Below are 25216 nucleotides of genomic sequence, written 5' to 3'. Positions count from 1 at the left end.
AAACAGCAATAACTCTACGACCTTTGCCTAACTACAGCCTCGATTGAAGAGTCCTTTAAAACTTCTACCAGTACCAAAGTTTCTGCACATTTAGGATAGTGCTCTTGTTGAGATTGTCCTGTATTGCTTCTTTAACCATAATTTCCATCAGCAGAAGTGAAATCCAGAACATTCTCTCTCTAAAGAAGCGACAAGTGGCGGAACCACTATACCGTCAAGTAGGAAGTCTAGAACTGTGTTTTTAAACTTAGGTGTTTTAAAGAGCAACAGGACCAAGTGAAAAGGGCTTATGATCCCTGAAAACTCTTATTTTACTTCATCTATCTATCTTAATCAGTTTATTTTTGTGGATGTTATCACGTTGTATTTAATTCTGATATCTAATTTAATTCTGTTTTTTTTTTTTTTACAGTGCAATATAATGATTTTTATTTTAAGTTATCAAAATATTAATTTTTATTATTTTCATTTGCGTTCTTCCGATTGGTGAATAAATGTTTATCATGAGATTACGTTATAGCATTTTCCCTTAGCATTTACGTTATAGCATTTTCCCCATTTTCCCTTCTGTTAGATAAGAAGAGAAACACGTGGATTAGGCAACAAACTCAAGTAAAGGACATTCTTATCAAAACTAAAGAGCTAAAATGGTCTTGGGCAGGACACATAGCTCGAAGACATGATGATGACAGATGGACTATGAAAATAACAGAATGGTACCCATGAGCAGCTAGAAGAAAACCTGGAAGACAAAGGCGGAGATGGATAGATGAAATTCATGAGTTTGTGGGTAGTAAATGGATGGCCATTGCTCAAAACAGAAGGAACTGGAAAGTTGCTGAAGAGGCCTTCATCCTGCAGTGGATTGAAAATGGTTGATGATGATGATGATTTTCCCTTAGTATTTTCTCCTTCATAATGTTCATAAAGTAGTTGTTCAACAGCTGAAGAATTGCTATCATTTGCAAATTCATTATCAGACCCCTCCAAATTGGACGCTTTTTGACTCCTCTTAAGATTCGTTTAGTTATATGTTTAGTTTAGTTTAGTATTAGTATCGTCAAAAACCGTCTATCCAGTTCTTCCTTGAATTTTGCCGAACTCCCCATAGGTCACACTTGGAAATTGATGAAATAATGAGCACTTCAACTTGCCTGGAGTGTTCTTGCTGAAAATCTGCCTTTAATTTTTTTTCTTTCCTTTTTTTTTTTTTTATTTTTTTTTTTTTTTGGCTGATGAAAGAAAGCAAGCTTATAAAGCATCAGCCAAAAAAAAAAAAAAAAAATCCCACACACTTCACCCATCCATACCGTTCAAGAATTTGTCTTGTTCTTCCTTGAATTCATTAAAACCATCCACTTCTACAACAACAGGTGAAAGTTTGTTCCAACAATCAAACACCCGCTGTCTATGCCCCCTCATGTAAGTAGTCTCAGCAAGAGGAAGGATGCCATTAACGTTTAGCTTACTCAACCCATTCAGATCTCCCCGCAGGTGCTGAGTCTCCAGAAGCTGCAATTTGCAGAACTGAAGCCTTTCTTAGTGAGAGTACCCTTTAGTTCCCTTACCCAGTCTGGTTGCCCTTTTCTGCGCCTGTTCCAACAGATCTACATCCTTCTTAAAGTGAGACCTCCAGACCTGTATACAGCAGTCAAGAGCAGCCTAACCATGGCCTTGTCCAAGGGGACAGTCACTTCCTTATTCCTGCTAGCAAAGTTTCTGTATATCATTGACAAAACCCCATGAACTGTCCTAGCAGTCTGTCTACACTACTCAAGGAACTTCATATCTGAATGCATAATTACCCCCAGGTCTTTTTTCATTTTCCACTACCCTCGGTGTAGCACAACACAGTTGATACGTTAATCTGGGATTACTGCTGACCATATGCAGCACCTCACATTTGTCAATGTTAAACTTCAACTGCCATTTTGCAGCCCATCGGCTAATCTTTCTAGATCCTGTTGCAGTAGCATACCTTCATTACTGCCGTTAACCGCCCTGCTGATCTTTGTGTAATCTGCAAACTTAGACATTAAGCCTGATATACCTTCATCAATATCATTAATAAATATTTAAAACAAGAATGGGCCCCGCACTGAACCCTGGGGACTGCACTAATAACCTTTGTTCATTCAGCCATCCCATTATCCATAGCAGTAACTTGCCCTTAATGCCGCATTGCTCCAATTTGTGCAACAGTATTAAAAGCCTTCCTAAAATCCAAGGATATAATATCAAAATTATTCTTTGTATCCAGTTCCCTTTGTGGCTGCATCATAGTATCCAATCAGATTGGGGAGGAGACAAGATTGCCCCTTAAGAAATCTATTATCTGACTGCAGTATAGTTGCATTTCTGTTCAGATGGTCCGGCGTCACTTCTTTAACCAGCAACTTCATTATTTTCTTGGGAACAGACGGTAAAGTAACAGGTCTGTAATTACCTTTTGATTCCCCTTGTGAATTGGGAATACATTCACACATCTCCAGTCCTCCCCTGAATGCATTTGTAGTGCAATCTCTAAGCTTTTCTCATTCATTACCTCCTTTAATTCCTCTCTCCCTGATCTATAAACTGCTCCTGAGTTTGCGTTTCCCACTTGCTATGCTTTGATTTTGTAGCTTTCAACTTTTGCGCCATATTTCAGACCATGCTTGCAATCGGATGAAATCCTGTTGAAGCAGCAAGGCCTCATTCTGATCGCTAACCACTCTCCCGAACTTTATGTTGTCATCAAAAACTTTGATAACTTTCCCTGTTGTCTGTCATCATTTAGGAAGATAGGAAACAATAGAAGTCCTAGCACTGATCCCTGAGGAACTCCACTTGCTACTCCAGTCCATTCTGAAGAGTAGCTGTCTATGACCATCGTCTGTCTCCTGTCCTTCAGCCAACTTCTAATCCATTAATGGGTTTCTGTTATCTCATCGCCCAACTTGCCCTAATAACCTCTCATGAGGGACTGTATCGGCTTACTAAAATCCTTACTAATGTTGAAGTTGTGTCTCGCATCCAGCTACTTTTTAAACTCATCAGAACAATTTACCAGATTTGTCAGGCAATATCTTTCCTTCGCGGATCCATGCTAAAGCACATTTAGGATACTGTTCTTGTTGAAATTGTCCTGTATTGCTTCTTTAACCATAATTACCATCAGCAGAAGTGAAAGAGGTAACTGCCCGTTACCTATTTGGCTCCTTCCTTATCGATTGGGGAGACTTTGGCACTTTTCCAGTCCAGGGGAATAACCCTCGAATCTAATGATAATCTCATTCATATTACTAATTGTTGGATGCTCGCACCTGAAGCCGTTTTCAATATAATTGCATGTACACATTTGCTCTTGGTGGTTTATATTTTCACTCTCTTCTTGAGTTTATATACCCTCTTCTTGATTGATTAATCCTTTTTTTTTGTGAAGTTACGATTTCAGCTCCGAAGGAAACCCATTTTATTTTCTTTCTTTCCCTCCGGCCATTGTCCCTTACTTTCAGTGAAAAGTGTGAATTGAGAAAAAGTAATATTTACTGAATCATTCAGAGCAGTTATTAAGATTAAATTAATGTATTGAAATGATTCTTCCCTTTAATAATAAAAATGCTTCAAAAATAGCGCATTTTCTTAGCTACTTTACTTTCAGAAAATATTTTCCTATGGTGTGCGTATTAATAAATGTGGATAAGTTTGTGGCAGTTTTTTATACTAAACTGGACCCAAACTCAAAGAGAACAAACAAGTTTGGGTGATATCTTTAGTAGAACACCGATATACTCCTGGTAATATCTGATTTTATCTCTCTTGCTGCGCTGCAGAGATGAATTTTTTATAAAGGTTATAAAACGCGAGATTGTGAGACAAAGATTATCGTCAATATTTGATCATTTATGGATTAAATTGTAGAATAGTTGATAATGTGGTAATTTTAGGAGGAATACTACGCTTTAAGTGAAAAATTAATAAAAAAAATATTATTTTTGAGATTCATGACACTGTATTTAAAAAAAAACATATGAAACTTTTTATTGAAAATATGAATGGTTTAAGACGTTACATTATCCTATCAAGAGTCATGGGGTACTTCTCCAATGATTTTGGTAGGACAGCCATGGTACCAGGGGCTGAAAATATGGGAAACACCGTTCCCTTCCCCCTCTTTCTAGATGTTGGGGGCAGGGAACGGCGTTTCCCTTCCGTCCCAGTTCTGGAAAATCTTTTCCACCCCTGCATGAAGATGCTTGTCTAAAATAGCCTATGAATTTTGCTAAGATAGTGTGCATTGGCCAACTCTTTTCTCAACACAGTTTTATGTTTAGAGGAATGGTAACCTACTCACATATGGCCTTGCTTTACATATCACCATACATGTCATTCATTTATCTTTTGTTAACCTTACATATATAAAAATTGCATTTAATATCGTATATTGTACAATTTTCAAGCTTTTCAGACATTGAATCCAATCAGCATTTGTCAAGGGAGATTAAAAGCCAGGATAATCTCTAACAGACATATGTGATCTTGAAGATAACCAAATTTTCTTTTCTTCTCTGGAGAATTACGTGGATATTGACAATTGAGAAATGATAGTGGATATTTAAGACGTTGAAGCTGAGTGTAAAACTTGCTTTGTGCAGAGCATGTTTCTGAAAGTAGAAGGTGGAATTTAGTATGCTACCATCAGCAAAGCTATGGATAAGATTTATAATCAGTGGAAGACCATTGATATACTAGAGGAAAAGTGTGTGAGAAAAAAAAAAAAAAAAAAAAAAACTCTTTATTAGGGTCACCCAGAAAGTTACTTCAACTACCCATGTGTATTATCTGTAAATTGCGTGTGTTCTCTGGTCGATTTTCCTGTGTGCTGGAAGAAAAAAAAACGACAATTTCTGGGGGGGGGGAACCTTGCTATCTACGCCTGAGACCGACTAACTCAGCCACAGAGTGAAGTTCCTTGCGTCATGGACGGGATTCGAACCCCGGCCTTTTCCACGTGGTGTGGGGAGGACGGTGACGATACCACTGTGCTTACCGCGCAGACTAGGGTGTTCTTTTCAACTAATACACCAGTATTAGTTGAAAAGTTAGAGGAAAAAACATATCTTCGCCCGCAGTGTGCATTCAGAAAGAAAACTGGCCAATGAATTGCAAAAAGGAAACGCGCCTTAAAATATAACTTCATTTAGAACACCTTTTATGCCAAATACGATCAAAAGTCATGAGCAACTGCTTTGAGTTTCACTGAACTTTTCCATCAGCTTTGTCTAAAGATGGGTAACACTGTATCGACACTGATGGAATCCTTATTGGTCATTCTTGTTCAGATGGAAGATTTTAAGATAGTTTGAGTTGGCAGTTGATGGATTTCTCCATTAATTTGGAAACAGAAGCGGTAAGTGCAATGAGGAAGTAACTGGAAGGGAGAGATTACTCGTCCTTTTATTAGGAATTGGTTGTATGTAGACAAAATTCCATGCAGAAGGAAAAACACCAGTAGAATAAGAAAGTGTAAAAATACAACACAAAACAGGAGTAAGCTGAGGAGCACAGGCTTTGATATTGTAAGACACAAAGTCTTACAAGTTAAATTTAAATATAATTTAAGAAAGAACGCTAGATAGTGATATTGTAAACCACAAAAGAAAACACTTAAAGTCACTAATATTGTTTAAGATAATGGGTCTCGCGCTAATGGAATTAATTTAAGAGAAGGTTAAATTTAATGTACAAGCAAATATACCTTGAAGAAAAACATTAGAAACAGATATACGATCAGTGCCCACACCGGAAATAGCAAGCGAAGATAGCAAGACGGAACAGTGGGGGGTCAACTGATAGTATGACAAGGGACGGTTTGGTCCAGCGATGACAATAGGGGTACCAGCGGGGGCGCTCTTGTTTACTGCAAACAGAGCAGGTGTGGTCATTTTATAATAAGGCGAGACGAATCAAGAAAATGGACGCAGATGATTTCCGGATGGGTACCGAGCTCCAGAAAATTCTGGTCATTTCCAGAATATTCGAGAATTCTCTAGAAACGGAAGTTATCTCTACACCGGAAGGGGACGATGATGGTCAGATAGAAATGATTGGTCGAGGAAAGGAGGGGCGTTACTAGGTTTTGGGAAATAAAAGGGGAAGAGCGCGTGCAAAAGGGTGTGAAAATGTGTGATAAGATGTTTTAGATATGTGATGAAGTTTTTCGGAGATGATTTTTCGAGATGTGATAAAGTTTTTTTGGAGATAATAAAGTTTTTCGGAAGATGATAAAGTTTTCTTCGAGAGTGATTTTTTGGAAAGATAGGCCCAGGAAACAGTCCCCGGAAGCGATCCACCAGTAGAACCAGTTATGGTGAGTTCACTAAATTCTGATAGTTTTAATGAAGTATAGATGAGTTACAGAAAGGGGAACTTTCTCGAGACGAATCACAGAAGTCCGAAAGCGTCCACCGAGAGATATATTTGAAAGGAGGACAGCGAGAAGAACACCGTACCGTCCTGTGGAAATAAAGCGATGGGAAGCGGCCCCTACTGAATGATCCGGCACAGCAAAGAAGGATACGAGACCAGTATGATCGGCAAAGAGAAAAGTATCCCTTGCAGAGTTTAGCATTCCAGATGAACGTTCCCAAACCAATGGAGGACCCGATGCAGAGTAGAAAGTCACTGGCCACACGTTGTATTAGCGGTAAGATCCAAATCCCCAGAAGTAAGTGGTTAAACAACGAAGTTACCTCTATGTAATTGCAAAGGACTGCAGGGAAGATAGATAAATATTAAGGGAGATTTAGGGAAGCATACAGTTAAGAGTTAAGTTAAGGTATAGATAAGTAAGGAAATATCATAGAAATAGTTAATGAAGGATGGTTTACAGTTATGATTTATTTACTGATTAATCAATGGAGTAAAAGTAATAATTTTGGACGGGTTAGCCTATAGAGCAGGTACAGATGTATGTTACTTACATAATGTCACTGATGTAGAGAAATTAGTCGCTAAATGCTGGAGTTTACTTGAGGGAATGAAGAAATAAATAATCCCATGTATATTTCATTTACATGTAACTTTAAAGTGCTGGGGAGAGAATAGAATAGAATAGTTTGTAAAGTGGACATAATTCCAGAAGAAGAATTGTATCAACCATGAAGAAGAATGTAGGATTGTGCTAGATAGGTATGAAAAAGAAAGATATAAATATATAAATAATAAATGTCAATTGTAATTAAGAAAGAGTTAAATTAAACTGATTGTACGAGATGTTAGTGGGCCTATAGTAAGAAGAAGATGATGGATGGGAGAGCCTAATGACCAGGAACGTGATCCATGCCTTGTACCTATATATGAAGTGAATAATGTGTAATGATTTGTCTTATCTTTTATTTGTAAGTATGTATAATAAACTGATTGTATTTTACTTAATGCAAATAGTGTTTGGTCATTTCTGAACACACAGCAAAACCCAAAGGAGGAGTGCACTAATATAGGAACTCCCACAGAACCGGAATTCTTCTGTGAGATAACCAGTCAGATGCAAAGTGGGGAATATAAATAACAAATAATAACAAAATAAAAGGTAATATAAATATATATAAGAAGAAACGCCACCCCCACAATTGGCGACCCAGCCAGGGATAAATAGAGATAGATTTTTTCAATCAGTCAACCCCCCCCCCCCACAATATCAAGTAGAGAATTGCTATCAAGATTGTTCAGAATTTTTCTAACATCCTTCTGTTGTAAAACCATAAAGGCATTCAGTGGAATGTACTGGGAATTTCAGGAGATGATTTATCAAGATCGTCGTTACAAGAGTTAGAAGAAAAGTAGAATGCTATGGTTGAGGAGGCAACAGTTGTAGAGGAGGCAGAAGTATAGATGAACAGAAGTCCCAGGCAAGTTTGGTAAGTTTGGTAAGAGACCTATTTGTCGACTATTTGTATAAGAAACAAGTTTTCTACCCTTAGCCTATTCAAATTATAGTTGAGATTGATCGATAACTTTTTAAATTATTGTTGGCTTTAGTATTAGGCAGAAAATGAAGCTGGAGAATTGGACACAAGCCAAGACAAGAATTAAGTTTTCGTACTACTGTGACTACCTCTGTGTCAACCTGTACATATGGTGCCTTGTTCAATGTCTTATTAATAGAACTTCCTGAAATGTAGTGATTTTTCTTTTGGTTTCAGCAGCAGCATCTGTGGATGAGTTTTTTCTTCAAAAATTAACCTATTGAGAGGATCAAGTACCTGAGTGCATCCCTTGGTAAACTAAAATTGTCATTCTTAGCTTCAGTTGATGCATGATCATCGAGAATCAAAGGAGTCTTCTCTGAATCTTTACAGAACAAAGCATCATGAATATGCTATGTTGCTAAAAGTATCCGTACATCGCCCTATGATTTGTAAAAAATGAACTCTATCCGCCAACGACGTATTAGGAATAGGTATCAACATAACTTAGAAGAAAAGTGGATGAGCGAAATGCAGTAGATGGAGAAGTTGCACTTCCAACTGGGAGTCATCGTAGGATGCCATTTTAGAAATTGTAGCGAAACTGTAATATCCTAGCTCAACTGGCTAGGATATTGCAGGCCCATCACCACTGGCTAACGTATTCGTCAAATGGAAATCGTTGTGCTACTACAGCCGGAAAACGTTCGGACAAACCCCTGAAGTTGATGGAAAGAGACTGGAGGGACCAGAAGAGTGGTATGTAGATTCCTTCAGTCCTTAAAGAATGTTGTCGACTTGTGTAGCGCTCAATTTAGCCTGGACTATCGATCGTCGTTCTTCTTGCAAAGGCGCCTCCGTAGCCAGGTGGGAAGGAGCAGCAGTGCATAGCACACGCTTCTTGATTAGACCGGGGTTCGAGCCCATCACCACCAAATACGGAGGATGCGGAAAGGTCAGGGAATGACCACCGCATATCCCGGAGCAATATGGCCTTAGTTGCTAATGCTCCTAAAAACCAAATAACAAACAAACAAACATCTTTTTGCAATAATGAATACCATCTGGTGCAGTGACAATCTGGACGACTCCGCTGTTGCTCGACCGTGGCAGTAGTATGTGGAAGGTCCTTTTCGCTTCACCATGGTGATCTTTAGTTTTCAGAAACCAGCCTGTATTGACTTGAGTTGACGAAATAGGCTTGCAGAAACTTCATTTTCCTGCCCAAAACTCCAAGCTAACTTCATTGAACACCCCTTCCTTAGGAATCAACTGGGATTCTGCTTCGGGCAAGGCCAAAATGTTCATAGTCAATAATTGAATTTACTACTTTGTGAGTTGAGCAAATTACCGATTTCCTGTTATCAAAAATATGTTTGGAGTCTTCCGACGAGGATACAATGTGTAAGACCAAGGATGGACCTACACCTTGTTAAATATTGTGTGAATAAGAATCTCTTTGAAACATGCTGGTGTCCGGTTACTTTTGGTGATATACTGAAGTTCTGAACTGATGAATGATGACATTTATGTAAATACCTAATCCTAAAAGCTAGCTCTCCCAAATTTATTTTTAATTCTTAGAAAAATTTCTGCTTCCAGTAATGATTATTAAAAGTTCGTTCGTTGTATATGCTTTCCATAAAGATTTTCAATTATTTTCTTCTCCAACTTTTTGACTTTTATTCTTTCATAAATCGGCAGAACTAATGGCGATGATCCAAACGAGGGATTTTTCTGAACCTGCATTTGTCCAACAGATTCCTGGTATAAACCGACATGATAAAGCAGTGCCCTACACCCATGAAACAAAATTGGTCCATCAGTTTGGAGATGGTAAGTATAATCACATGTGCTATTCTTGTAATTTTCATATGATTTCCCTCATTGATAAATAATTCTGCAGTTAATGTTGTTTTGTATCACTCTCTCTCTCTCTCTCTCTCTCTCTCTCTCTCTCTCTCTCTCTCTCTCTCTCTCTCTCTATTTATTTATTTCTGTTTCTTTTTCTGTTTTTTTCTCTTGCTCTTTCTCTCTCTCACTTTCTCTGTTCTTTTTTTTTTGTATTTATTTTTCTCTCTTGCTCTGTCTTTCTTTCAGACCTCTCTTGTTCTGTCTTTCTTTTTCTTTAATTCTCTCTACCTCTTTGTCTGTATTTTTCTCTTACCCTTTCTTTCTTTCTTTCTTTCTTCCAGGCCCTTCTCTGTTTCTTTCTCTCGCTCTCTCTCTCTCTATCTCCTACCTCTTATTCTTTCGTCTTTCTTTCTTCTAGACCTCTCTTTGTTTCTATGTCTCACTCTCTCGACCTCCTATCTATCTCTTATTCTGTTTGTCCTTTTCTTATTCTTTTTGTCTTTCTTTCTTCCAGGCCCCTCTCTGTTTCTTTCTCTCGCTCTCTCTCTATCTCCTACCTCGTATTCTTTCGTCTTGCTTTCTTCCAGACCCCTCTTTGTTTCTATCTTTCACTCTCTTGACCTCCTATCTGTCTCTTATTCTTTTTATCCTTTTCTTATTCTTGTCTGATTCTTTTTGTCTTTCTTTCTTTCTTAGCTTCTCCCTCATCTCTCTCTCTCTCTCTCTCTCTCTCTCTCTCTCTCTCTCTCTCTCTCTCTCTCTCTCTCAGGGTAACTCAGAAATTTTTTTTGGCTGGCACAGCATAAGCCTCAGGCTTCTTTGCACCGTATGGCTAATAATAATAATAATAACTCTCTCTCATACTCTGTTTCTATCCTCCTTTTTCTCTATCTCTCTCTAACTCCTACCTCTTTTTCTTTCTCTCTTTTTTCCTGTCTCTTGCTCTGTCCATCTTTCTTTTTGATATCTCTCTTTCTCATTATCTCTGTTTCTACCTTTCTTTTTCTCTGTCCCTGTCCCTCTCGCTCACTCTCTCTCTCTACCTCCTATTTCTTTTCCTTTCTATTTTTCTTTCTCCACTTCTCATCTGTTTCTCTTTCTCTCTCTCTCTCTCTCTCTCTCTCTCTCTCTCTCTCTCTCTCTCTCTCTCTCTCTCTTGCTCTGTCTTTTTCTCTTTCACTTTCCTTGTTTCAGTCTTTCTTTTTCTCTGTCTGTCAGACTCTGTGTCTCTGTCCTTCACCTCCTCTTTTTCCTTCAAGTTTTTTCTCTTCCCTTTACTGTCTTGTCTCTTTCTTTTTTTCTATCCTTTTGTCAAACCCTCTGTAGTTTAAGCTCTCAACTATTCGTTGATTCTGTTTTTTTTTTCAATGGATTAACTCTTATTACGTTATAGGTAACAATAATCAAGCTTGTTGTGAATTATTTGTTTTCACTGTCGTTTATTTTTAATCCCAGATCTAGGAGCAAGAAATGAAGTATATTTGGAGGCGGCCGTGGCGAAAGACGATGCCATCAACGCCAGGGTGTGGTGTGATCATGGAAACAAGCGAGGGGAGAATTTCATTCGTACAGCTCACACTGATCGAGATCAGAAAGTTAGTTTTTGGCAGATGAACTTAAAGGACGAGATACAAAGGTCAGAACTCGCATATTTTAAATCGAGCTTATTGTCGGTATTATTTATTTATTTACATACTTCTCACCCACACGGCATCCCCCCCTTAATTTTGGTAAGAAAGCTGAGCATTTACAGAGCGCATTAAAATTTAGACACAATTAGGTTTAACGAAACAAAGTAAAAACTAATTTCTTATACATACAATCGATGGATTAGTCGTATAATCAGTTTGGTGATTATTTAATGGGTACGAGGGACAGACAGTGAGGTTTTTTGACGAGAATTCACGATTGTTATACACTGCTCTACAAAATTAACAGAACAAAATGTTTTTCATGAATATCGTATTATGAATATTGTCAAAGATGGCAAATATTTCATGTAATAGCCATCCTGGCATGCAAATTCCGAGTATCCAATAGAAATTGATCTACCACCTTACAGAGCACACGTTATGTAAATTATTCATACCTATAAAAACACGGATTGCGACCACATCACTTCATATCCGTTTCTTGGCTTGCGCAGTGGGATAGCCACATCTCAGAATGGCAAGTCATTGTCGTTTAGATGCTTCTTTGAGTTGGCGGGCCGTTGGACGACTTGAAGTCTCGCAGGCGGAGGTGGCACGTTGGCTTCATGTGTCACGCATTGTCGTCTCGGTACCATGGAAGCAGTTTCAGGAGACAGGAACCATTACAAAAAGAGCTGGCCAAGGTCGCCCGAGGGCCAGGTCAACCAGAACAGACTGCTATCTGGCTCTAACAGCAAGACGAAACCCTACAATGTCTTGCCATCAACTGTCTCTTGAGGTTGCTGCTCCCACAGGAGAAAACATTTTCAACCGGACTGTGTTAAGAAGGCTAAATTCAAGTGGACTGTACCAAAGGAGCTAGTGACTTCGAGCCCTGACAAATGGGGTACTGTTCTGTCCTCTGATGAATCCTCTTTTAGTCTCCAAACAGATTCTATACATTATTTCATCTGGAGACAACGTCGAATGCGGTACCGTCCCTCCAACATCAGAGAAAAGTACACATGATGGAGGCAATTTTCTCGTGTGGGGCGGAATAATGGTTAACGGCCGCACCCCTTTTCATGTTTTAACTGCGTGGAGTACGTGTTTTAACTACATATCCGTGGTCCTCGGATATGGTTTTACCGAGACCATATCCGAGGACCCTATGTGCGACTTTTTAGGGGTGCGATTGGCCTATATTACCTTTTTATGCACGACACCGCCACTGCACCTAAAGCTCAAGTGGTGAAGGAATATTTTGAAACTGTAGATATCCGACTGCCGTGGCCAGCACGATCCACAGATTTAAATCCGATCGAATATATGTGGAACGCCCTTGGGTGTCGCAGTGCACAGTGAAAAGCAAGACGAGTTAGAATGAAATACACTCGTATTATGTTTTTTTTTTAATTATTATCAAAAACTGTGTCTAATGGCGTATCACCTTATGGTGCAGCTGCACGTGGGTACGCTGAGCTCGGATGGGCCCTGGTGTAAAGGGAAAGACGAACAGACATTAAACCTGGCCCGAAGTCCTGATGATACGCCGTTGTACTTTTCCAATAACTTTCTATGAGGAGGAGGAGGGAGTATAAATACCTGATCATATTCTACGTGTGCCAAGAGATTGAGATTTGGAACATATATTACTTCTGTATGTAGTCACCCCCAAAGCGACACATTTCTCTTATCTCATGAAACCATGCTTCTGTTGCAGAAATTACCTCTGAATTACCAAAAAAAAAAAAAAAAAATCTTCCACGCAAAACTGATTTCAACTGCGGCAAGAGGAAGGTGCCAAGTCAGAAGTATAAGGCAAGACATGAAGTTCTAACTTCCGGGCAAGATTAGTGGTTGCAACAGCAGTGTGGGTTAGTGTATTGTCATGAAGCAACAGTACACCTTTGCTGTGAATTCGGGCTCGGTTTTCTCTAATTTCCGCATGTAATTGCTTCAGTAAGTTGTAGTAATGTGCATTGTTGGTGGTACCCTTTTGCAGGAATCTGTGAGAATGATACCCATCTCATCCCAGAAAACTGAAGCAACACCTTCCGTACAGATGGTTGTACTCTGGCCTTTTCGGGAGTTGGTGATGATGGATGTTTCCATTGATTTGAAACCTCTTTTATTTCTGGGTCCATAGTTATGGTCACCAATCGAGAAAAAAACAGCTATCCTGACACAGAGCCATGTGTGTCAAGATCGCTGTAACACACTAGCGATCGATTCATCAGGCAGGCCTGCCTTTTTTCTTTCTGAAGACGTGAGAAAGCGCGGAATACATTGTGCTGAGGCCTTATTCAAATCAATAGGAATGGTGCTCTCTGCTGACGAATAGTTTATCCCAGTTTCAGAAACGATAATTGAGGATCAGCTGCTCAATTTTTTTCACGAATTCAGCAATGTGAGATGTGGGTGGCCGCTAACTTCATTCCATACTTAAACTATCTTCACCAATGTTTTAAACCGTCATACGATGGACAGATATCTCCATACACCATAAACATCTCTTCATGGACAACCTTTGGTTGTTTGCTTTAAAAAACAGGAATTTGATAATGGATTGATATTTAAGTTTATCCATGATGACATTATGTCGCACATTCAGCTCTGTAACAAAAGAAACAATATATTTATGTATAGAGATTATCCCTTTGGTGAATGTGGTTTAAAATATTTTTTCCGTTCTCTCTTTCTTTTAATTCCCCTTCCCACTGTAGGCTCTACGATGAATTTCAGCTTGTTACTAGCTGTCTAAGATACGTTCTGAAAGTAACTCAATACTTAGACCGTCCACTTTCGATATCCAAGGAGTGCTTGTCGCTTAGGGGTCAAATAGGAGGAAATGATGGTCCCTCGGATAAAGTAAACAAATTAATGGAAGAGGTAAAGTATTCAATTAATAAAGCAATGACTAATTTTCATTGTTAGATAAATAAATAAAGAGATTTCGTTGTCAGATAAATAAAGACAAAATTTAATTAAAACTGCTACAAAGTGTCGTGGAAGAGTACAAACAGGATACATATCACTAGATGTCTTTTTTGGCATTGCAGAAATCACTTAGTCTAGTTCCCTGGATCCGTGGCCGGATTTAGAGGAGTTTAGGCCCTAAGACCACTGTAGATGCCCCGAAATATGTAATTATACATTTTTATCTTCATAAAAAGAAACAGAGAGGGGGTGTCGTTCAAATAGTCATATGTCCTCGTAACCTTGTTACCTCGGACCAACTAGACCACTGCATCACTAGTAAAAGGTGGACCCACGAGGTATTAGTCAGGTGTTGCTAATGCAAAGGCAACTCAGTGTATTTCCTGGTTGTAAAAGGAACAATCAAACGGCGATCGAGGGTCCCATCTAAATATCTTCTTTTACTGATATATCCTTTATGATGTACAAATTGGTATACGTTTGTTGAGCGTTGATGTCTGTCTGTCTGCACCATAGATTTGCAATCTCTAAACTGATTCCTTTGGACAATGCTATCAAGATAGCGTCGTGTTCAAATTACTTTTAACATCAATGGGTGCCGATTATGGTCTGAAAATAGAATCTAGATTTATCTGAGAAGAGTACCGTGCTGTTAGGTCCAAAGTTCAGTTCAAAGGCCATTCGTATGATAAAATTCGCACTGAGTCATCCCCTGGATTTCCTTGCATACAGTGCTGGTCATTCACCTATAAACGTAAAAACGCTTGGAATCGTCCATAATTATCTTTGAGGAAGAGGGGGTTCATGAGAGAATGATAAATTGCTCCCCGAAATAATGTTTCTTAGTCATTCATGTTAGTAGATGTTCTCTACTAGAAATACATAAAAAACATGCATGCTTTTTTGGCTCTTTTATATCTGATTTTCACCTATTTAACCTAATAACATTTTCACCTATTTATAAAGTGGTAAGTTTACTAAAACTTGCCAGAAATCACGTATAGTAATGTATATAACCACTCACCTGACTAACTCTCATTAGGGATTAATTTTAATTAGGTAAAATGTTTATTGACAGGAGATGTCTATCATCACGACTAGCAGCGATGATATGAAAGCATTTACTGAGCAACTTCGGGAATATCAGAGGTATTTATTTTTGTTCATTTATTTGAATCTAGTTTATTTCAGTTACAATTCAAATACACTGAATGATCACTGAATTATCACCACCTACCTAATACTTCGTAGGTCCTCCTTTTGCCAGCAGTACAGCAGCTATCCGACGTGGCATCGGTTGAACATGATGTTTGAAGCGTTCAGGAGGTATGGCCAACCAAGCTGTGTGTAATGCGGTCAGCAATGCAGGTACGGAGATGATTGGTGTATCCAGACGGGCCAATCGATATGCTGGAAGTGAGAACTGTGTTCCTCAATCCATTCCTGCACAACAAGTGCCCGATGGCTCGGCGCATTGTCATCTTGGAAGACACCATCGCCATTCTGGAACAAGTGTAACATACCGGGGTGTATTCAGTCAGCAAGCAGTTGACGATAGCAGAGACCACTGATACATTGTTCCACATGCACCAGGGTCCAAGTTCCTGCCAGTGAAACATGCCCCACACCATACAACCGCCTCCACCAGCCTGCACTTTTGATACCATGCATGCTGGATAAAGAGCCTCATGTTGTTGACGCCAAATTCTACACGACCATCCACGGTGTGGAGTAAATAACGTGATTCATCCGACCAGCACATCTTCTTCCAGTCTTCTAACATCCAACTTGCATGCTCTTTGCACCAGGCGAGTCTTTTACGCCGATGAACCTTCGTTAGGAGAGGATGCCGTAGGGGTCGTCTGCTGGTATAGCCCGTATGTGCAAGCGTGCGACGCATGGTCATGCCAGATATTTTTCCGGGTTGGCCAGTGTTGTATTGGGTAGTCAACTCTTCAACAGTGCTGTCCCTATTCGCCTGTACGAGTCGTCGGACCCGGCGCTCACCCCTAACATCAACCTTTCACTGACCTTTGCAGATTTGCCGTCGGGTTGTTGTTTGACCATTTTGACGCCAGTCCTGGTGCACTTTAACTGCGGCGGCTTTCGAACACCCGACCAGTTCAGCCGTTTGGGAAGTCGAGCACCCACAATCTGTCCTTTATCAAAGTCCGATAAATCCTTCCTTTTACCCATCACGCACGGAATTTTACTACCTACTGAACCACTGACACCTTATCTATGCTACGCATGTCGACTAACTCCGCACTCTCGTACCTCACGTGGTCAACGGGTCGCAATCAGTTTTCATAGAGGTGATCATAATTCAATGATTACTCAGTGTGTAAGATAAGTATGTATCTTAAATATTTGTTAATGTAAATTTATTAGTATAAAACCACATTTATCTTCATTCATTTAAAATAAATCATGCGTATACTTACTAAAAGACTGTGCAAGGCTCATGGGGCGGAATTTTTCTCAGCATGGTCTCTGCTTACGAAATATACTTAAATACACTGCTCGACCAAATTAACAGCACAAAATATATTTCATTAATACTTTATTGTGCACAGTGTCGCCGAAGGCGAATATTTGATATAATAGGCATCACGGGCATTAAAATTCTGAGTATCCAATAGAAATTGATCTACCACCTTACAGAGCCGCATATTATGCAAATTATTCAGGCGTACAAAAAAACACGGGTTGCGACCGCATCACTTCATTCCCGTTTTATGACATGCCCAGTGGAATAGCCGCATCTCCAGTATTCAAGGTGGCAAGTCATCGTCATTTAGATGATTCTTTGAGATGGTGGGCCATTGGAGGACTTGAAGCCGAGGAGTCGCAGGCAGAGGTGGCACCTTGGCTTAATGTATCATGCAGTATCGTCTCGACACTGTGTGTGGACATGTGGACATGTGTTTTTGTAAAGGGCGGCACCTAGAACATCTGTTCAACTCCGCCTCGTATCTCTGTGAAGAACAGTATCACTACAATTGGGCCAGATGTGTGTGACGTAGGTTTGTGTGTATTATGTGTGTGTTCTGTTGTTGTGTCTGGCCACTTGGCTACCCAGAAGCATCAATCACCTGGACAGATGATTCTGGGTACTCGTCCACACCACGGGAAGGTGGGCCAGTCCCAGTAATGCACGTACTGTCTCAAAAGAGACACTGACCCACATGATGTTGCCAGCAGGTAGGTCAGGATCCTCTGGGGGCCCATTCCAGAGGGGCAGACAAAAAGAAAGGGAAAAAAAAATAATAAATAAATAAAAATAAATAAAATAAAGAAAAATAATAATTAAAAAAAAAAAAAAATATATATATATATAATAAAAGTAATGTGGAGTGGCTGACTCCAAACAGAATGCAAGGAGGAGCAGGAGAGGGAAAAAAAAAAAAAAAAAAACACCATTGTCTAATCCACTTCAGACCCAATGCCAGGGGTGTTGACCACTCTATATGATCTCCTCCTCCGAGAAAAGACTTCCATAGCAAAGTTGTGAAGAGCAAATAAACGTTCAGGGGTTTGGAGTAACTGGTCTAATTGGTTTTCCGATATTGGGATGGTGGTCACTAAATCTTGTCTCAAGTCTTCGTACAGAATACAGTCAAAAAGGAGGTGCCTCCAGTTTTCCTTGGCTCCACGGTAGCACAGGTCAGTCGTGCAGAGGCCTAGTTGGTGCAGTTTTTCATTAAGAGAGCCATGTCCAGTAACTAGGAAGGAAGTCTCCATGGTGAGGGAAAGCCAGGATTGAACCAAATTAGAGGATGTAAAGGTTACATCACGACACTATGGATGCAGTTTTTCGCTTCGATTCGAACTCAGGTCATTTCCATCCGGTGTGGGGAGGACGGGAATTTTACCAACTGTGCTACCCACGCGGGCTAAAATGAGAGATCTTATCTGACAAATCTGATTAGCTGCCATGGCACAGTAACCAACTAGATGTAAAAATTATTTTGACATATACTTAGATTTCAGCAAGCTTTTGACACTGTTTCACAGCTACGGATAAAGGGATAATTGAGTAGCAGAAGATAAAAAAATTTGTAGAGTGTGATTATAAAATGGGCACTCTCCTCCTTAGAAGAAGATTTGAGAGCTAGTTTTGTTCAATGTCCTTTCCATGGCCGTGGAAAATCCATCCAAAAGAAGACCATGCCCCATAAGTGTCCTCTGTTGGACACACACAGTTCTTCTTCTTCTTCGGAAGACAGAGGGTGATTATAAAATGGGCACTCTCCTCCTTCTTGGACTAGTGTTATCAGTAGAACAGTGGCCATAAAGTGACCCCCTACTGTTTTCAGTATTTATTAACAATAACGATGAAGCTTATTGTTTAAGTTCGCAGATGATACATAAGTCGGCAGGATGGTGAATGACAGAAAGCAAGAAGAAACAACAAAACAAGGATTGCTACTGCAACTGCAAAGTTTTTGATAACTGTAAAGTTATCAAAAAGTCGGTTTCTCTCCTACGTTGGCTTAAGCTAGCGATATGTGTATATTGCGGTGAGGGTGTGTTCAAGCCCTGCGTTCTGCCACTTTTTGGTATTTTTGTAATTCACTTGCGCGTTAAAATGTTTTCTAACTGACGTCTTTATTTTACCTTTTTTTGTTTAGAAATCTTCAAGATACTCGTAACTCGTTATTGACTGATGCGGAAGGAAAAACCCTCAATTTAACCGTACAAAAGAGCTGCCAACATAATGAGATTCTTTTGTCCTATCCCTACTTTCCAGAAGATAAGCATGCTGACAAGCCTCTTAGCCCAGAGTAAGATAAAACATTATTGGAATGTCAAAAAAATATACTTCTTTTCAATTTTTTGCTTCGATGAAGAATGTAATGCGATAAACAACTTTTATTGTATTACAGGACACAAGAACAGTGGGAACATGGTGTTAGCCACAGAGTGGACAATTCAAGAGAACTGCGAAGGAATTGTAAAGACTGTTGTCGTAAAGCTGAGAATACAATGGCGGCAAACGCTACTAGTTTAGCAGCGGCTTGGTGTCGGACGAACAATGCATTAGCTGAGGAAGTTCAAAGGGATGAATTTTACCAAGAGAAGATTCGAAAGGAATTGAAAATTGTAAGTATGACTTTTACTCATATTCAGTAATTAACTGTTACTGTACAGGCTTCTTTAAATAAATGTTACCACTAGTATTTTGTATTTATATTGTGTCTTAGTCCAAGCAGCTCCGGAGGTTCCCCATATATCGACTTTGGAGTCCCAGTGACTCCAAAGTCGATATATGGGGAACCAGGAAATGAGCGATGACATGAAAGGTTACTCCCTGGTTAACATCACTAGCTACGTAGAGGTGGGTCAGGTCTGTCATCCCCAATGGGGATCCCACTACCAGGTATACGCCGAACGGTGAGCTAGCCGTTGAAAGGGTCGGGATGGAGAGGGGGGAAGGTATAGAGGGGAGTTTAGCAGAGATATTCTCAGGAAAAAAGAGGCAAAAGTTTAAAGTAGTGTGGGAGTTAGGTGGATGTAAAAGTGATAGAACGGCAGGGAGGAAATGTGATTAAAGGATGGGAGAGGTGTCCACTTATGAACAGGGATACTTATATAAAGTGAAAATGCATGGAAAAGAAGGTTGGGCAGATTGAAATATTGATTCCACAATAAGGTGGGAATCTTTGGTTCCAGTGGTCATCCCACTCCTGGGCAGTCCCAGGAGTTAGCGGGCAGTTCCTTCACTGAAGACGAGCTCCATATATGAAGAAGTTGACAATGATTCTAGATGAAGGACCACCCCAAAAGGGGGGGGGGTACGTAATCCCATGTTGGGGGAGTCAGGGCACCCAAGAGTCAGCAATGAAACATTCACTGAAGGGAGTGAAAATTGCACGATGGAAATAATCGCTTCCTCCGATCGGGTTAGCAGATCCTACCGGGAAAAGTGATTATTTCCAACGTCAGCAAAGAGAAGCCTGAAATTAGAAGCCTGATCTTCTGAGATATCACAACCCGAAAGGGAGACACCGTTCGCAGAGATTCCCACCTGGCGAAGGAAAATATCCCACTAGATCACTAACAAGGATGATGAGAAGATTCTGCTCCAGAGTTTCGGATTCCACGTGAGGCCACCTGAAATCAGTACACACAAACCTACACTACTCACATATCTGGCCCTTTTAAATTGGTATTGTTCTTCACAGAGATACGAGGCGGAGTTGAACTGACGTTGTAGGAGCCGCCCCTTACAAAAACACATGTCCACCTGAAGTCGCAAGAGTAGGTCATAAGAATAGAATCATACACCCCGGTTGTCGTGTTATATCCCATGGTGAAGTGGGGGCATCATCAGCCGAGATTCCGCTTGCGGATAGAACCCCAGATCAGCAGGGAAAGAATGAACACATACCTCTAAAGGGGTGCAGAAATCACAAGCTAGGCTGGGGGGGGAGTAGACATCCAGAATCAGCAGAAGAACAAGGGACTTCTATCCAGGACAGCAAAGGACAAAATTCCCAAGACCTGGTGAGAAACTGTAGTCAGCATGAGATCCTACATGAATGAATGCAACTTAATCCTTAACCCAACAAGGAGTGGGGGAACGGATATATCAAGCACATGGCCTGAGAGCCACGCAGATAATGTCTGCAGTGAGAATGAAGAAGCACTAGTGATGGACAACTGAGCCACAAAAGTAGTCGTGCAGTATTTAATAAAGATTTCACAAAAAGAAATTGGAGATTGTTGCAGCATATAGGAGCTGGGAACCTCCTCTTTTTAAAATAGCATTGGCAAAGTTCATGAAGGCTTGAAACGCCTCCGGAGATTGGATGAAGTTCTACTCTAGCTGCAAGGTCAAGAAGCTGAAAGCATGTAAGGAACTGTGTCCTAATATCTTGGTGACTGTTACAAGAATGCAAAAGTGAGCCCAGTTCTTTTCTTCTCCGCAAATACAGCGTTCAATCCACGATTCCCCTAGCCCTATAGCTTCTTTAAAATTGATCCCTGGCCAGTCAAGAGAAAGGTGGTCTAGAGATTCGTTTTGTGTGTGTTTATATTTAATGCTATACCATGTACAAGCAGAAGCATTGAAATCGGTATTTCAGGAAATTCTTCGAAGGAGGTGCATCCGAATAGCGGTGAAGTTTCATCATTTCCCAAATATAACGGATATTGTGAATGATCAAGTGGTCAGAAAATCTTGTAAATATTTGTATATTGGGTTCATTTATTCCCTAAATCGTATTTTCCAGTAATCCTTTCAAAAATCAAAAGGCGTATATTTTTAGAATAAAAACGTTAGGCCAACAAAGAAGTAGCAAAAGTCCTAACGAAAACAGGTTAGATGAATCATAAATTATTTTATTTCTCAAAATAGCAATGATTTATTATTCCAGTTATCACTCGAACAAACAGTGATAGTGTTTTCTGTATTACAACAGACTATTAATAATAGAACTGCAACGAAAGACAGGCTTATGTCATTAGAAAGAGATCTTGGCATCCAGGAACATCGCCTGCAACTGATTCTGTGGAGACTACAGCGAATGACATATAGACCCAGTCAAGAACACATTAAGGACGATCCTTACGCAAAGTAAGTAGAAATTCCATAAGAGAATACAGTAGAACATCAAAATGGCATCTTCGTGGCATAGCAAAGAACCTGTAACGAACTTTGATATGTCCAGAAGATGCCGGATTTTGTAAATTCCACAAGCTCAGGTGAGGCGTAGCATGATGCAGTCACGTGATCATGAGAAAATTTTAATTTCGGGAGAGCTTTCGATTGTATAATAAAATGTTTCTTGTTAATTAACACTCTAAAAGCACTTTGCCCTCGTGGGTACCAAAATTGATCGGATCGCTGTCCTCCCCACACCGGGTGGAAAAGACCAGAGTTCGAGTCCCATCGTTGACGTGAGGAATTTTTATGTGCCCTTTTCACAACATGGCTGCGTTAGTCGGTGTCAGGCGAGGGTAGCATGGTCTTTATCTCTCGGAAACTAGGATTCGTTCGGCAAACAGCAAATCCATCACAGAACTCACGTAATTTACAGATATAACACATACTGCCTAAGTCGTTGATGTGCCTAAAACCCTGCAATAATAACAAAAATAACCTTTCTATTCTCCGATCAGGTCCCTCCGTAGTTGTAAAGTTTTACAACCGCACCTAAGCCGTCCTTCTTATGGACATCGATTATTGCTCCTCCTCCTCGCCAATCTGCTCGGCCTTCTTTGAATCCTCCCTGTCTCTTTTTTCTGCTGTGCCGCCCAATACACTATTTCAAATGCACTTTTACCATCATCTTATATGGAGAACATCTATATAAAATGATGAATCCTCTCTACATATGAGTTTCTTCTCTCTGCTTGCAAAGGTTTTATAAATCATAAATAGGGCATCAACTACCTTTCTCGACTTTTACACTGCATGGTAAATTTCATATCTGATTGTGCCATAAAGCCTTTAAATAGGTAATTATAATAACAACCCTTATTAAGGCCACCCCAGAACGAACTCATGTGTAAAATGCTCTTAAATTGCGTGCTCGCTGGTCTATTTGCCTTTTTTTTTTCTTTTTTTTTTTTCGTACCGACAGCTGGATTTTCAGGGTTACCATCCACGCCTGAGACAGATTAACTCAGCCATGGAGTGATAATAGTCCATAAATGTTTATTCTATCAATGACGTGAGAAACATTTGTGGAGTGATAATAGTCCATAAATGCTTCTCACGTCATTGATGGGATTCGAACTCCGGCCTTTCTCACCCGGTGGTGGTGGAGCAGCGATTATAATCACTGTATTATCCATGTGGACATGGGAACTATGTAGAAAAGTAACAAAAATTTTTTGACCTATTGTAGTTAATCATTTCTCTGTTTTTGCTTTCAAATACCAAAAAGATTTCCCAGAAGGGCATTCAAATCATTACCATTTTGATGGTCCCAGTAAAATTTTCTATGTAAAAGTAACAGATATTTTTATGTAATCATTATCGTGTTTTTTGCATTCAAATATTCATTAATACTTCATTATATTACTAATTTCTGTTTTTATTTTTTATTTAGCCTCCTTGATGAAGAAAGTCAAGTTAGGGACAGAATTCAGTTGTTAAAGGATGATCTGGAAAAGAACACAAAGATTTTCAATGACTTGGGTGATGTAAAAACTTATTTGGACTTAGAAATGGGTAAAGTTTGCAAGAAACTGTTTATTGATAAAGACAGTTGTCTAGGACTCCGAAATTGCGTTGTAGTTAATGGCAACGATGGAATGTTTGTAAAAGAGCTATGTTCAGCTGATCGGAAATTTTATAATTGAATCTTTGTAGTATATCAGAGAAACGGAGATCCATTTTTGTTTTTCCTTTGGAGAGCCAAAAAAAAAAAAAGGATTCTGAAATTTAGATCATGAGTACTCTCGTAGATTTTTTAATTAATATTGCTTTCCTTACTGCACAATGATTTTTGCTTCGAATACCTGAAAAATAAAGAACTCCAAGATTACCAGCATCTTTATATGCGCTCAGAAGTGCTTGCATTACACTTTTATAAAATAAGCACATTATTCATATTTGAAATAAATCATAAATTACAAATCAATAAATCACCTTAAAGGGGAAGTTTCCCTCGTGGGTCATTGGTATCGCTGTCCTTCCCACACCGAGTCCAGTCGATGACGTGAGGAATTTTTATGGCCTTTTTCATAACGTGGTTGAGTTAGTCTATCTCAGATGAGGGTAGCATGGTTTTTTCCTCCCAGAAACTCCTGTTTTTTTCGTCCAGCAAACAGAAAATCGACCATAGAACATACTCACTTTACAGACAGTACACACAGGGCAATATGGCCCTAGCGCTGATGCTCCTAAAACCGTATAACAAGAAAGGAAAAGTTGAATTTTTTTTCAAGCAATTCAAGTCCAGTTCACTTTATGTAAACAGCTGTGGTCCAGAATTGTGAATTTGTTTGTCATAATATATCAAGATCACAAATGTATTCAAGATCTGATGACGTATGTTAAAGAATAATTGATCTAGGTGGACCTCCGTGGACCAGACGTTATAACCTGCTAAATTTACGAAAACAAAAGTGGCAGTCATTAATATGAGCTCGAGGTTTCCTCCATACTATGGGAATGGCAAATGTCATGGCTTTCTTTTTACCACATTTTCACAATCGCGAACCCTCTGCTTATGTATGGCACACTTTATGGGATCCCAGCCAACTTTAATCTGGTCACCTAATTTAATTCCAAAATATTCGCGTGTATATTCACAATTTCTTCATCGTGTCCTTCTGTCAGTTTGACTGTCCGGGAACATGTAACACCTAGACTCCATCAGTCATGCATCATCGGGATAATGCGATTATTATAAAGAGAATATAAACACGAATTAATGTTGAAGAAGTGTCTCAAGATAAGCAAAATATTCTTGTATCTGCAATTCTGCCCAGATATGACGAGGAATTCACGATGAAAGCCTTATGGATTAGATTGTGAGGCACTCTGGGTTTATGAGGAACATTTCTCAGTATGATTGGCCTTATCTGGTAGGGGAATTTGTAAAGATGTTATTCATAGGTAAAGGTAAAGGCAAGAGCTTCGGTTAAAGAGAGATGACTATAAGTGGAATCCGATATTTCCTGGGTTTGACTAACTAGAAACTGCTGTATGGTGTTGGATGCGAAGTGAACTCATTCTATAATAAAAATAAGAGTCAATCATAATTTGTCCGTTACAGTTCCACATTAAACCTTGTCAGACTACCTGTACCCCTCATGAGGCAGTTTACTCAAATAATCAACAGCACGCTGCACAAGTACTGCACTAGTCCAATTTTATGAACT

General features: G+C 39.6%; 1 protein-coding gene across 1 annotated transcript; it reads left to right on the top strand.

Moving 5' to 3' along the window:
- Window positions 1-9658: 9658 nt before the first annotated feature.
- LOC150076754 (tektin-5-like) lies at window positions 9659-23689 on the top strand. The gene is made up of 7 exons (XM_090386640.1): window positions 9659-9785; window positions 11259-11398; window positions 15453-15523; window positions 19009-19161; window positions 19264-19480; window positions 21757-21956; window positions 23437-23689. Exons 1-7 carry the CDS (start codon window positions 9659-9661, stop codon window positions 23687-23689), a joined length of 1161 nt encoding a protein of 386 aa, XP_090242766.1.
- The last annotated feature ends 1527 nt before the right edge of the window (window positions 23690-25216 follow it).

Source organism: Mastigoproctus giganteus, chromosome 12, assembly GCF_048544385.1.
Source record: "Mastigoproctus giganteus isolate SK-2022 chromosome 12, ASM4854438v1, whole genome shotgun sequence".
Taxonomy (NCBI): domain Eukaryota; kingdom Metazoa; phylum Arthropoda; class Arachnida; order Uropygi; family Thelyphonidae; genus Mastigoproctus; species Mastigoproctus giganteus.
The sequence above is the reverse complement of the archived record's forward strand: the minus strand, read 5'-3'. Positions and strand labels throughout refer to the sequence as shown.

Coding starts and splice junctions, on each gene's coding strand:
- LOC150076754 (XM_090386640.1), top strand. CDS start 9,659: ATGGCGATGATCCAAACGAGGGATTTTTCTGAACCTGCATTTGTCCAA. Junction 19,162..19,263: donor GACAAGCCTCTTAGCCCAGA/GTAAGATAAAAC, acceptor ATTGTATTACAG/GACACAAGAACAGTGGGAAC. Junction 21,957..23,436: donor AAGGACGATCCTTACGCAAA/GTAAGTAGAAAT, acceptor TTTTTTATTTAG/CCTCCTTGATGAAGAAAGTC.